The 14,588-nt window shown below is 35.5% G+C and overlaps 1 protein-coding gene across 1 annotated transcript in view; it reads right to left on the bottom strand.

Annotated features, from left to right (window-relative positions):
• LRP1B (LDL receptor related protein 1B) overlaps positions 1 to 14,588 on the bottom strand; it is a gene marked incomplete at both ends in the record, with an annotated part of 1,929,155 nt that overhangs the window by 1,094,729 nt on the left and 819,838 nt on the right. Inside the window, 2 exons of the mRNA XM_080928219.1 lie at positions 1,391 to 1,519; positions 9,700 to 9,819. Coding sequence (XP_080784345.1) covers positions 1,391 to 1,519; positions 9,700 to 9,819 — 249 coding nt within the window. The remainder of the gene's footprint in view (positions 1 to 1,390; positions 1,520 to 9,699; positions 9,820 to 14,588) is intronic.

Raw genomic sequence — 14,588 nt, forward strand, 5'->3', positions numbered from 1 at the left:
GGCTCTGCCAAAGCCATATTGATACAGATGAAGATGCTTGCAGCTAATTTTTAGACTTAGCATGGGGACCCCAACGATGGAGCTAGAGAAAGGCCTGAAGGAACTGAAAGTTTTGAAACTCCATGGGCAGAACAACAATATCAACCAACCAAACCCTCCAGAGCTCTCAGTGACTAATGAGCACACATGGAGAGATCCATGGCTCCAGTTGCATATGTAGCAGAGGACAGCAATATCTGCCATCAGTGGTAGGAGAGGCCTTTGGTCCAGTGTAGGTTTATTTTCCCAGTGTAGGGGAAACTCAAGGCAGTGAGGTGGGTGCGGATGGTCTGGAGAGCAAGAACTTTCATGAAAGCAAGTTGAGAAAGAGGGGGTATATGAATGGGGAGAAGGGATAACATTTGAAATGTAAATACAGAAAATATATAATAAAAATGAAAAAAATAAGAAAAATAGGTCTGTTATTTATAATTTATTTTGATGAATAAATTCATATTTTATTTGTATCTATCATTTCTTTTTCTGCCCCATGTTTATATTTCTTTTCTTTTCATTTCTTTGCAATTAGATAAGTAATTGGTAAATGATATAGGGAGAAAGAAATAAAATTGATACTAAACTGAATTAATCTTACATTTTAATTCTATGATGCTGGGAAAGCACATATTATTAGAGCACACACATTTACACACACATATACATGCATATCCATACATACGCCACACACACATTATACCACACCAAAATCAATAATGATGGGGAACATACACCTTTAAATAGAGTTTCATGGAGCATCCTTCTGAATGTTACCTTTGTGGCAGAGCCTTAAAAGAGAGTGGAAGCATCACATAATTTGGATAGGCAAGAGCATTGCAGGATAGAATGTGGAATGACTCAAGACAAGTCCAGTACAATTGAAGAAGGGAAATAATTTCTGAGACAGACAATAGGAAGAGTCGAAGAAAGGACAGGGGCAGAGGCATGGGATTGTTAAAGCAAATTGTGAGTTAAATTGTTAGGTCTTCAAAGTCCGTCTAGTAGTTCCTATTCTATTCTCAGGACAGGAAAAAGGAAATAACAGATTTAAAGTAAAAAAGAGGAGGGAACTAAAACTTAGGAGACTATATTACATGTGGAGTAGAAATTTCAGACTCAAGGCTAAGCTCCCAGAATACATTTATTTTATTGGGTCCAGTAAAGAATTGGTTGGTAAGATCCATTACTCCACATCCTCCCCCCCCCCTTTTTTTTTTACCAAAATAGTACACTGAGTCTCTAATACACATTAGTGTGTAAACATGACCTTGCTCTAGTCTACATGACTGCAACACACTGCAAACACAAAACCTATTAAAAAAAAGACTGTGGAAGAACAAAGACAGTAACTTACCATTTTTGACCTTGCAAGATCTGTTGTCTGGCTGCATTATGTAGCCTTCCACACAACTGCAGGCATAGGAGCCGTATGTATTCTTGCAGGTCTGGCTGCAAATGCCATAAATGCTACATTCATCTTGATCTGAAAAAAAAATAATATCATGTCTAAGAAAATTTCTTCTTGGACACTTGAAATTTTATTGAAGAAAATACTTATTTTCAAAGAGACAATTGATTTGAAGGTAAGCTTATGCCAACAAACTATTTAAAATAATTCCAACTACAAGTTAAGTTCATTTTTGTAAATATTTGTTAAGTTAGACGATTATATTTAGTATAAAATTGTTTGTATGTGTAAAAGGATACTGACTATATTTGTATTAGTCATGTTGGCTAGACCAGCATTGGTGTTTTAAATGCACTTTAATACATATTTTTGAATATTTCCAGTATTTAAATTTCATTTTTTTATTTTAAGAATTAACCTAGTACAGGGCTTTTAATGTGAAGATTAAACATGATTTTTTAATCAAACCATGTAAAAAGTCATTATTTTAAAAAGGTAGAACTGTTAAACAGTTAAACATAATAAAATAAGATGTACTTTTTATGTGTAACACTTAATTTTGATATGTGTTATTTTGAAATAACATGTGAAACCATGACACACACATGTAAAAGTAAGAGAAAAGCTTATGTAGTCAATTTCTCCAACATTTATTTTTGTGGGTTACAGGGATGCAAGTCTAGGCATCAGGTTTCTGCAAAAATATGCTGTCATCTGCTAAGCTGTCTGTCTAAGCCTCAAGATATTGCTCTACATTCTTTACTTTGATTAATAACTGTCTTAAAAGAGAACAGGTTTTATTTCTCAAGTATATTTCTGTTAGAGATACAAAGGACACTTAAGTAAAACCTGAATGCAGGTCCCATGTCCAGCGTATATGACAATCACAAAAAATGCTCAATGGTAATTGTAGAGGATATTTGTCTCATAATACTGTTTCTGTGCTTACCTCACCTTTGTATAAGCTTACAGATCTTTCATATATCGTTCATAATTTCTAATTTTGTTTACATGGCATGTGTATGTCTGTTTATGTCTGTGTGTCTGTATGTGTCTGCATGGGTGGCAAAGGGACAGACTTTTCGAGATAAATAAGAAGAATGGAAACTAAAGGAAATAAATACATGAAATAGTTTAAATAAATAAGAAATTGAGAAAAATGAATGTATAAAGTTAGGTCTATTTGGAATTAAAAGGACGGATGTATTCAAATATAAAAAGGAGAATTAAGGAGAATAAGAGATTTAATAGGCACCAAGGGTACCTATAAAGACCTGTATTAAGAATATTTTTCACTATCCTAGGTTTTTTTTTATACCAAATGAATTTGCAAATTGTTCTTTTTAAATCTATGAAGAATTGTATTAGATTTTTGATGTGAATTACATTGAATCTGTAGATTGCTTTCAGTAAGATGGCCATTTTTACTATATTAATCTTGCCAATCCCTGAACATGGGAGATCTTTCCATCTTCCAAGATCTCTAATTTCTTTCTTCTGAGACATGGTGTTCTTGTCATATATATCTTTCCCTAACTTCTGGGGGGAAAAAATCACCATCCCTAACCTGTCTGTATTACAGAGCAATAATGATAGAAAACTGGATGGTATTGGTACAAAGACTGAAGGCAGAACGATGGGATAGAATTGAGGACCTAGATATGAATCTACACACCTATGCTCACTTGAACTTTTACAAAGGAACGAAAAATATTCAGTGGAAAATGGACAGCCTCTTCAACAAATGGTGCTGGTTCAACTGGCAGTCAGCATGTAGAAGAATGCAATTCTATTCATTCTCATCTCTTTGTACAAAATTCAAGTCCAGGTTGATCAATGATGTGGAGGGGGTAAGTGGGTCAGGTGATGGGGTTTTCCGGAGGGAAAACCATGAAAAGAGATAACATTTGAATTATAAATAAAAATATTTGTGTGTGTGCACATGTGTGTGTGTGTTTATATGTGTGTGTGTGTTGAGAAATGGAATTGTAGTGGCCACGGATAAAGGAAACAAATTTAAGCAACATGTTGTTATAGAACAAATACTTCATTGGGATAATTCAGAGATAGATTCTAAAGAGACCTGTAGCAGATAATAAGTGTCTGCCATTCAAAGATCTTTCAGTGCAATTTCACAAGGCAGTGTCTATGACAACCCTGTTCCTTCCCTTGAGAATTTCTAGCCAAAAGGAAGGCCTAAAAAGTTTCAGGAGAGATGATCTCACCTCCAATATGCAACCATTTTCTCCTGAAAAGGACAGTGATAAATGGCAGGTCCTTTGTCCTTTCTCTAAGATTTTCCACACAATTAAGCTTCAATCAGCATTTTCTGTGACTATATTAATCCTTTAAATATTAATAATCTTTATTTTTGCTTATCACTTCACACTACTATTATTATGATAATACAAGAAAAGGGAGAAAAGAGGGAGTGAAAAATTGTGGAAAGAAGAAATAGAGAACAGCAGGTAAGAAAAAGGAAGACAAAGAAGAGAAAACAGCAAAACAACAAGAAAACAAGAAACTTTCATTTGAATTCTTGCTTCAGGGTTGACTTCTGGGAAATCCAAAGCTAATAAAGAAATTTAATAAGGGAAAGAGAAAAAAATGCTGTGTAGCATAAGGAGCAATTTAAACAGGGAAAGAATTAACCTATATGGAATTCTTTGCCCTGACTTCAGTTTTTTTTTTTATAGTCCTATAATAACCTGAAGTCATGGATGGCTCATTCAAAATAAGTACTTTGGGAAATTGAAAGAAGAGTATTTGGAGCTACATCTACAGTTAAGCTGAAATAAATTTAGCTTTGTATTTGTAAAAGTTCAGCCTTCATTGCAACAATGATGCATGCTTACTTTCATAAACATTTAATATTATTGGTTTCTATTTTAATTTTATTGATATGGTTATATTAACCAGGAGAGAATTTTGATTAATAATTTCTTTTGTTCTTTTAACATAGGTAGCATATATTTCTGTGACAATGATGCAACTCCACAAACCAGGCTATAGAAGAATATGCAATGCATTCCCAAATATTGCTTTCTTATTTCCCATAAAGATAAGAAATTGTCTGGGGAATACAGTTGAACAGAAATAAACGAATATCATATTTGCCAAGTAAAGAGTGTGAAGAAAATAAATGGAACTCACATTTTATGTTACTTCAAATGCAATAAGTACAATATTACTTTTGTTTTTTCCTTCTTTCAACAAATAAAATTAACCGTAGATGAGCTCTTGTCATTAGTTAATAGGTTAAAGATTCTTAGACATACACCATTTGTTAATAATGCTTTCTTTTCTTTTCCTTTTCCTTTCTTTCTTTATTTTTTTTCAATTGTATGGTTTTGGTCTCTTTGTCAAAAATCAACTGTCTATAGGTGTACGGCTTTATTACTGGGTCTTAAATTTAACCCATTGATCAACCAGTCTGTTTTTAATGCCAGTGCCAGGAGCTTTTTATCACTATCACTCTATAGTATAGTTAAAAATTAGGCATGGTTATAACTCCATACATACTTTTATTGTGCAGTAATATTTTATCTATCTTGTACTTCCTGTTTTTCAATATGAAGCTAAGAAATGCTCTTTCAGTGTCTATAATAAATTACTTTGGAATTTTGATAAGGAGTTCATTGAATCTGTAGATTGCATGTAGAAGAATGCAAATAGGTCCATATATATCATGGTGCACAAAATTCAAGTCTAAGTGTATCAACAACCTCAACATAAAACTAGATATACTAAATCTGATGGAATCAAATTAGGGGATAGCCTTGAGTAAAATGATACAGGAAACAACTTCCTAATAGAATAACAATAGCTTAGTCACTAAGATCAATAATCACTAAAAAGGATCCCATGAAACTAATAGGTTCCTAAGGTATAAGATACCTTCGATAGGACAAAACTGCAGCTTACCTAGTGAAAAAAGATTGTCACTAACTCTATATCCAACAAAGAGCAAATACCCATAAGAAATAAAGAACTAAAAAGATGAGACACCAAAAAACCAAATAACCCAATTAAAATGGGGTACATAGCTAAACAGAGAATTCTCAACGGAGGAATATTAAATGGTTGTGAACACTTAAACGTTCAGCATTCTTATCTGAGAAATACAAATCAAACCTACTCCAAGATTCCATCTTATAGTGCTCAGAGTGGGAAATATCAAAAACTCAAGTGATAGCCTATTTTGGCGAGGATGAGGAACAAGGGGAGCAATCCTCCATTGCTTGTGGGATTTCAAACTCATACAACCACTTGAGAAATAGATTTGTTAGTTTATCAGAAAATTGGAAATAGATCTACCTTAAGCTCTAGCTATACTACTCCTGGACATATACCCAAGAAATGTTCCACCATACCACGAGGACATTTGCTCATATATGTTAATAGCAACTTTATTAATAATAGCCAAAATTTGAAAAAAAGTTAAATATTCCTCAAAATAAAAGAATGGATAAAGAAAATGTGTAACATTTACACGATGTAACACTACACAACTATTAAATATTTTGAGTAAGAAACCCCTGACCTAGAACATGCATGGCATGTATTCACTTCTAAGTGGATATTAGTACATAAAGTACAGGATCACCATGTTACAATCCTCAGACTCAGAAAGCTCAAGTAACAAGGAGAGCCATAGAAAGGATGCTTGAATATTACTCTGGAGTGGAAATAAAATAGACATTGAAGGTAGATAGAGGGAGGCAAATGGAACAGGAGTGGGGACCAACTGTCTGGGAGGAGAGAGGACTGGCAGAAGAATGGAAATCAATGTGGGAATGCAACTCTAGGACATGCAAGATATTTGACATTGTGGAGTTTCACAGAAGTTTATGTGGTTGACCCTAACTGAGACTCCTAGCAGTCAGGGATATAGAGACTTATTTGGCCACCTCTTGTAGCCAGGTAGGATTTTCAGTGCAGGGAGGAGGTCAGCAGGAATCCACAAAAACCTTGGCCCAAAATTTGCCCTGCGTATGAGATGGGCAGGGATAAAGATGAACAGATTGAGGAGACAGAAAACCAACAGCAGCCCAACTTGAGACCATCCCTATGAAAGAGAGACAACCACTGGCACTATTAATGATACTGTGCTATGGCTGCAGAGGAGCCTGACATAACTGTCCTGTGAGAGGCCCCATCGAGCAGCTGATAGAGAAACATGCAAAGTCCCACACTCAAACATTAAGAGGCACTCTGGGTGTATTGTAGAACGTTGAGATGAATAACTGAAGGAACTGGGAGGTAATAGACACCACAAAATCTTCAGGATGAACTAACCTGAGTTCATGGGGCTTTCAAAAAAGACTGAACTACCAACCAAAGAGCACATAGGGGCTGGGCCTACATCCTCTGCACATATGTTGCAGTACAGTTTTCATGTGGATCTCCTTTTAAGTTGATTGGGGGCTGACTCTGAGTCTGTTGGCTTCTTTATGACACCTTACCCTAGCTGGGTTGCCGCCCTATAGTGTTAGTCATTTGAGTGTTTGATCCCCAGTAGGCTGTGCTATTTAAACGGCATTTTTTTTTTAAATGAGTGATAAACGATAAAATGAAATTTAGCATTTTTGTCTTTGAGGACATCAAAGCTTCAAAGATTCATGACATTTCCATTTTATTTCTTTGCTTTCTTTTGTGGTTTCAGATATGAGCTTTTATTTGTAACTCCATGTCTGCCTTTCAGCAAGTTTCTTTGACTTGTTGGCGATAGACACCTATCCTGCTGGACTCGTAAGCCCAAATAAATTTTTGCATTAGTCATGGTGTTTTTTCATAGCACTGAAAAGTCACTAAAATAATCTTAGTACATTTTTAGTCGTTTGATATTAGAATCTTGAAAAAATGTGTTTTTCACTATTCTTTTTAAGTTTAAAATTAAGACATGAATTTTGCAAGCAAATAGATGGAACTAGAAAAATATCATCCTGAGTGAGGTAACATAGACTCAAAAATGGCATAAACTGTTTATTCACTGAAAAAAAAAATTAGCCCTAAAGTATAGACTACCCTAATACACCGTACAGATAAGGAAGTTAAACAAGAAGAAAGGTGCAAGTGAGAATGATTGAATACCTCTTAGAAGGAGAAACAAAACAGTCATGTGAGGTATAGGGAAGAGGAGATCTGAGTAAGAGAGAGGAGGAGAAGGGTAATGTGGGGGGCAGGATTAGGTGTGGGAAGAAACAGAAGAGAGGGTCAGAGGGCCAGGAGAATGAATGGAATTCTGTACTGGCAGGGGAAAGGGGGTTGTAACAGTCATCTCTATTATGTCCCAAAAACCTGAGATACGGGAGGCTCCCAGGAATCATTGTGTTTGACCTTAGCCAATATATCTACAGTTGAAGAGACCACCTCCAGTACCTAGGCAGAACTCCCAGTGGAGGGTTAAGGACACCAACTTATCCATGAAACTTTTACCACAAACTTTGTCCTACCTAAAAGAAATGCAGGGGAAAAGAGGGAGCTGACACTGAAGGAATGGATAACCAGTGACCTGCCCAACTTGAGACCAATCCTATAGTCAAGCACCAGTACCTCACAATATTAATGATACAGAATCAACCTATCATAACTGCCCTGTGAGAGGCTCTGTCCAGCAGCTGACTGAGACTGATGCTGATACTCACAGCTAAACATGGAACGGAGGTCTTGAACCATTACAGAAGAGTTGGGGTAAGAACTGAAGTCCCTAAAAAATGGGAACTCGACAGAATAAAACAAGTGTCAACGAAATGGAACCCTTGTGAGCACCTAGACTTTAAGAGCCCAACCAAAGCGCATACACAGGGACTGAGAACCCAAGGTGGCAAAGGGCTGCTTTTTTCCTGTCTTAGAGAGGATGCACCTAATCCTGCAGAGATTTGATGTGCCAAGGTGGGCTCTTCTCTCCCAGGGAGAATAAGAAGGGGATTAAGAGGAGGGACTCAGTGATGGTAGTACTGTGAGTAGGGCAGTAAATAAATGAATTACTTAATTAACACTAAAATAAAATTTGTGTTAGAGCAAAAGTGTTAAGATAATCATCTAAGCAAAATTACTTAAAAAGCAGAATTATTTTAGGCATATTTTTATTAGTTGTTTGAACAATACAGTTATTCTGTGTTCCTTATACATATTGTATTTATATGACTTATAAATATTTCTTATGTGAATAATGAATAGTTAGTGTGTGTGTACAAATATGCATATACTAAATACTATATAAATGCACATAACATTGTGTTTATAAACATGTAACTATTATACATATAATAATACAAGTCAACATAATAGAGCAATGGCTGAAATTATTTCAGTGTTCCAAATTAGACAGTTTGAAGAATGACTATTTGCTGAAAAATGTTCACAAAAATCTAAAGCTCTTAACACTTTTGATAGCTTCAGGCAAACCCAGTGTCTCCAACCTACTAGCCAAGCTTTGCACTACCAATATTTAGGCCACCAAACTAGAATTAAGAAACGGAAATAGTTAAAAATTCATTACTTATACAGCTAATAGGGTATTAATAATATGCCAAATTCCAAAGTTACTGACTTAAAAAGTTTTAAATATTATTACATACATAGTAATCGTTAACATCTTTAATGATGTGTCTCCTATATTAGAGCAATATGATTGCTACAAAGCAATTATAAAGCTAAAATAGTTTAATCTAGTTTGGTAGAAGTAATGTAAAATATTACTTTTGTTATTTCTAAATTTTACCATTAATGCAAAATAAATAAAAAATTGGTACAAAGTCATATATAATGTTCATACTTTATGAGTAATAATGACCTTTACCTTTTACGAAAAAAAAAAAAAAAGAAAATTTGTAAAATTTTAGCATGGCAGCCTTATTTAATTTCTCGCAAGGAAGCCAATACGTAAGTAATAAAGAGTGATAAACTTGGGACTGTGCTTGTCTCAAGGAGCAAACCCGGCCCATGGTATTATTGGGAAAAGCGAAGCAATTAAAGTACTAGGGCCTATTGGGTACTCTGTAGTCAAAGGGATTGCTCTTGAAAGGGATTGTGACCTTCACTTTCCGGTTCTCTATTTGTTTATGGCATGTGGAAACAAGCTTTGTTTATCACATCCTCATGTTCAAATACTATGAACCTTGGTAAAGAAGGTCTGAAGCCCCAAGAGTGTGAGACAAAATCCAGCTTCCTACTTCTTAATCTGCTTATCTTATTTACTTTCGTAGAACAATGGCATGCCAATTAATAAAAGAGTCACATTTCATACTCGCCTTTACAGCTTCTCCCATCTTCTGTTACTTCAAATCCATCCTCACAGTAACATCTTGTAGCATTTCTGACCATTGCACATTTGAATTGGCAGTTCAATTGCTGACAACTGGGTAACAATTCTGTGGAGACATAAGAAGTTCTCTGTATTAGATTGTCCACATTAAAATATTTAAATTAACATCATTAACACTTATAATTGGCTCAAGGAGGAAGTTGCATCTATTGTCTTAAAAACACCCTGGTTTGCATTTATTTTAAGGACTGGTAACAAAATTTAATGTACACTGGTGTTCAGTAATTTTTTTCTTGTTAGCATATTACTATGTTCAAATAATATGTCTGTTCAAATTCTGATAAATTAAATTATTTCAAGAGGAAAAGCATCAGTGTGCAGGTTAATTCCCTTATGCATTCCTTCTCTGCCTGACAAATCCATTGATTTTTCTATCTTTGGAAACATGTTTTGATTTACCAATCCATGAGTAACCTGCATAAAATCAATGTGTGTATATTCTACATCAATAATTTACTTTTGTTGGTGGAAAAATATTATAGAAACACTGGACATATTATATTTCATTATGAGCGAGTTCTTTCGCCAGAAATACATTATTGAAGCACAAGTTACCCAACCCTCCAAGTAAATTCTGATTCACTGTGATAAATTCACAAGGCAGTGTGTGACACAAACACATTGCACAGTTGCTAATAAGTAGTATTTGCAAGACTTTAAAAGCATTTTCATTGAAGACATGACTGCTTATATGCCATAAATATATTGTTCTAGTGTGTTATAAGAATACATTTTCTCTAAATGGTAAATGATAAAGGTTCTGAATATTAACGTTAAATGAGTCAAAATGTTTTCTTACCTTAATTTCTTTTCAATTACAATGTAAGACTGTTTCATTCTCCTTCTCCTAAAGCTAAAACCTACTTGATAATTTTCACTCCTTTATGTGAACATTGTTTCTTATGTCTTTTAGGAAGCTACAGTGGTCCAAAAAGGTTATAATAGGTTTACAGTCCATACCTGATAACCTGAGCTTGTGTCCCTGGCTTTCAAACATAGCTGCACTAAGAACCAAAGCCCCACCTCTTCTACTTCTCTGGTACCGTGTCCTACTCCAGGTCCTTGCTTGAGTCATACTCCACTGCCTCCCCTTGTCATTGCCTTATTTATATTAGGTCTGGGTTGCCAAGAAAAGTCTTACTCTATCCACAAAATTTTTGGTTGGAATATAACCACACTCATCATTTACACAGAAATTCTGACTGCTTTCCTGTCACCTTCAGAGACAAGGCCCTCAAAGCATGAATTATACTCTCCTGTCTGTTACAGAAGAGGGTTTTTGATTGCTACACTAAATTATTCCAAGTCTCAACCGTGCTTTTATTCCCCCACAGATTACAGAGGATATAGACATAAGCCAACCCCTCTACCTCTTTACTGCCAATTCTTTTATTTAAAATGTGTGTCTTTAGGCAATTGTAACTATGTACTTACCCACATATTGCATTTTTTTGTGAATGTCAACAGTAACTTACTAGGAAGTCCTAGTAACAATCATGCTTTAAATTCACTGGTCCCCTTTGACCTTTGCTTGACTTGATCAATTATCAGCTTATTCATTTTCCAGTGAAGCAGGTACTTGGCTTGCTACTCATTTCATGCCCTATTTTGTAAAATTTCACTCCATCTCATCTACCTGGTATAAATGGCCAAAGTAGAAACTCTGTCTGTAGGTCACTTGTGAACTCCATTGTTTGAAACATAAATGCTGTCCTTGAATTTGAATTTTACTCTCCTCTATTTCAAAAATTGCATAAACCAAATAATCATAGAATTTTTTATAAATAAAGGGTTTATTTCATTGTAGAGTATATTAAGGTAAGTCAGGGTGGGAACCAGAACAGTTTGCTATTATTATTATTATTATTATTATTATTATTATTATTATTATCATCATCATCATCATCATCATCATCATCATCATCATCATTATTATTATTATATTGTTTTACCCTCAAGACTTTATCCTTTTTCTGGTCCACATTCCTATTGCTCCACATCCTCTACCTATGGTCTCCATGAGGATGTCCTTGCCCCACCCACCCCACCATGTCTCTAAACTACTTGGGGCCTCCAGTCTATTCAGAGATAAGTACATTTTCTCTGACTGAACCCAGACAGGAGAATCCTCTGTTCTAAATGTGTTGGGGGCCTCATATCAGCTGCTGTATGCTGCCTGGTTGGTGATGCAGTGTCTGAGAGATCTCAGGGGTTCAGGTTAATGGGAACTGTTGGTCCTCTTATACGGTTACCCTCAGGTTCCTTCAGCTTTTCCCTAGTTCATCCACAGTGGTCAGCAGCTTCTGATAGTTGGGTGTAAATATTTGCATCTGATTCTTTCAGCTGCTTGTTGCATTTTTTCAGAGGGCAGTCATGATAGGTCCCTTTTGGTGAGTACTCCATAGACTTAGTAATAGTGTCAGACCTTAGGGCTTCCTCTTGAGTGGATCCCCTTTTGGGCCTTGCCCTAGAATGTCTTTTCCTCAGGCTGTTGCTGTTCTCCACTTCCATTCCTGCAGTTATTTTTTTTTTCACACAGGAACAATTATGTGTTAGAGTTTTGACTGTAGGATAACAACCCTATCTGTCTCTTGAAGCCCTGTCTTTCTGCTGGAGGTGAGCACTACAAGTTTTCTGTCCCCACTGTATTGCATTACATCTAGGGTCCCTCTTTTGAGACTTGAGGGTCTCTTACCTTTCTGGTCTTTGGTACATGGTGAAGGGTCCTCCTAACATCCTATCTCCCGAGGTTGCCTGTTTATATTCTTTGTGCTGGCCTTCAGGGCTTCAGTTATTTTTCCCCCACCCAATACCAGACCAAGTTCTTCTCCCACCTATCATCTTTTTTCCCCAAGTCCCTCCCTCCCTCTCCTCTTTGTCTCAATTCAGAACAAGACATTTTCACTTGGGTCCTCAACTTGTTGACCTTCTTCAGTTCTGTGGACTGTATCTTGGGTATTCTGTGATTTTTTTCATTTAATATTCACATATTATTGAGTACATACTGTGCCTGTCCTTTTGAGTCTGAGTCCCCTCATTCACGATGATATTTCCATTTCCATCAATTTGCCTGCAAAACTCAGGATGTCTTCATTCTTAATGGCTAAGTAGTATCTCATTGTGTAAATGAACAACCCAGATGTCCCACAATAAAATAATAGATCCAGAAAATGTGGTTCACTTACATAATGAAATAATCACTGAAATATTAGTTTTCTTCATTGAATTTTGTATGGTTCTTTGATGTAGTTTCAATCATATAAAACACAACTATATCTACTTTGCATTTCAAATAACACATTATAAAATTTTGTTGCATTCATGGCAACAATATTAACATAGATATTATTCATTATGTAATACAGAATTCTTATGCCTTTTACCCAAAGAATGCTAATATAAAATGTATAATTCTTTTAAAATCTTAATTCTGTCTACTGTGTCTGATTGAATTTAAGAAATAGGTTCAAGCTACAAGACTCTACTCTAAGTCTAGGGCAGAAGTTCAGTTTTGAGGCAGTCTACCTGCAAACCTGTCTGAGTTCTGTCTGAGTTCTCACTATCTAATTGATGAAGCTATATAATTTAATTAATTTGTAAATCAATTTTCATCAGTGTATAAAAATTAGTTTCTACAGCATTGTTTATAGTTTGGTATGAAATCAACAAATCAATGTAATATCCTGACTTAACCAATGAGTACACATGGAGAGACCCATGGCTCCACTTGCCTATATAGCAGAGGATAGCATTGTCTGGCATCAGTGGGAGCAGAGGCTTTTTTTTCAGTGAAGGGTTATTTTCCTGGTATAGGGGAATGCCAATATGCTTAGGTGTTTGGGAAACGGAGTACCTTCATGGAAGCAAGGGGAGGTGGAGGGGGATGAGAGTGGGGGAAAGGGGATAAGATTTGAAATGTAAATACAGAGAATGTCCAATAAAAAATAAAATATTAAAAAAACAAATAAGAATTAACCCAGAGCTCCTAGGAACTAAACCACCATCCAAAGAATACACAAGGCTTCAGCTGCACATGTAGCAGAGGATAGCCTTGTTGGGCATCAATGGGAGGAGAAGTCCTCAGTCCTGTCAAGGTTCAATGCCCCAGTGTTGGGGAATGTCAGGGCAGGAAGGGGAGAGTTTGGTGGGTGGGTGAACACTCTCACAGAAGCAGAGGGATGGGGGATGGGATGGAAGGATAGAGAAAAGTCTGAAGAAAAGAATAACATTTGAAATGTAAATTAAATATATTCAATGAAATGATTTAAATAAATAAATACTGATCAGGTTTGCAGATCATAGGAAAAAAAAGAGAATTATTAATTTTTATTGAAAAACTTTATTTTAAGAAACAAAGATAAATGTACAAATTTTAAGCATTTTTGCATAAAAATATACAAATACATTTTTAAAGTTGTAATTAAGTATTTGTGCATACATGTACATACACATATGTGTATATGTAACAATAATATAGGAAAAGAGGCTATTAATTTGAAGGGATAGGAGAGAATCTGGGAGGGGCTGGAGGGAGGAAAGGGGAATGTGATACAGTTCTATTTTAATTAAAGAGAATTAATATTAGTCATCATTTCTAGTTGATGAATATATGCTAAAACCTATCATTTATCAACCCAAGTGTAATCAACCTGTGGATCACTGTAACAAAACTATTTCAATTTGCAGGACACCTCAGTATGATGTTCTCTGATCACTTATCTGGTACTAAGTCAATAAGTACTATTTTAGTGACACATTCTAAGCTTTTGTTTACATCCATGTATTTGCTACAATAGGGAATGCTAGTGAGTGGAG

This window comes from Micromys minutus (assembly GCF_963924665.1).
Source record: "Micromys minutus genome assembly, chromosome: 13".
NCBI lineage: Eukaryota > Metazoa > Chordata > Mammalia > Rodentia > Muridae > Micromys > Micromys minutus.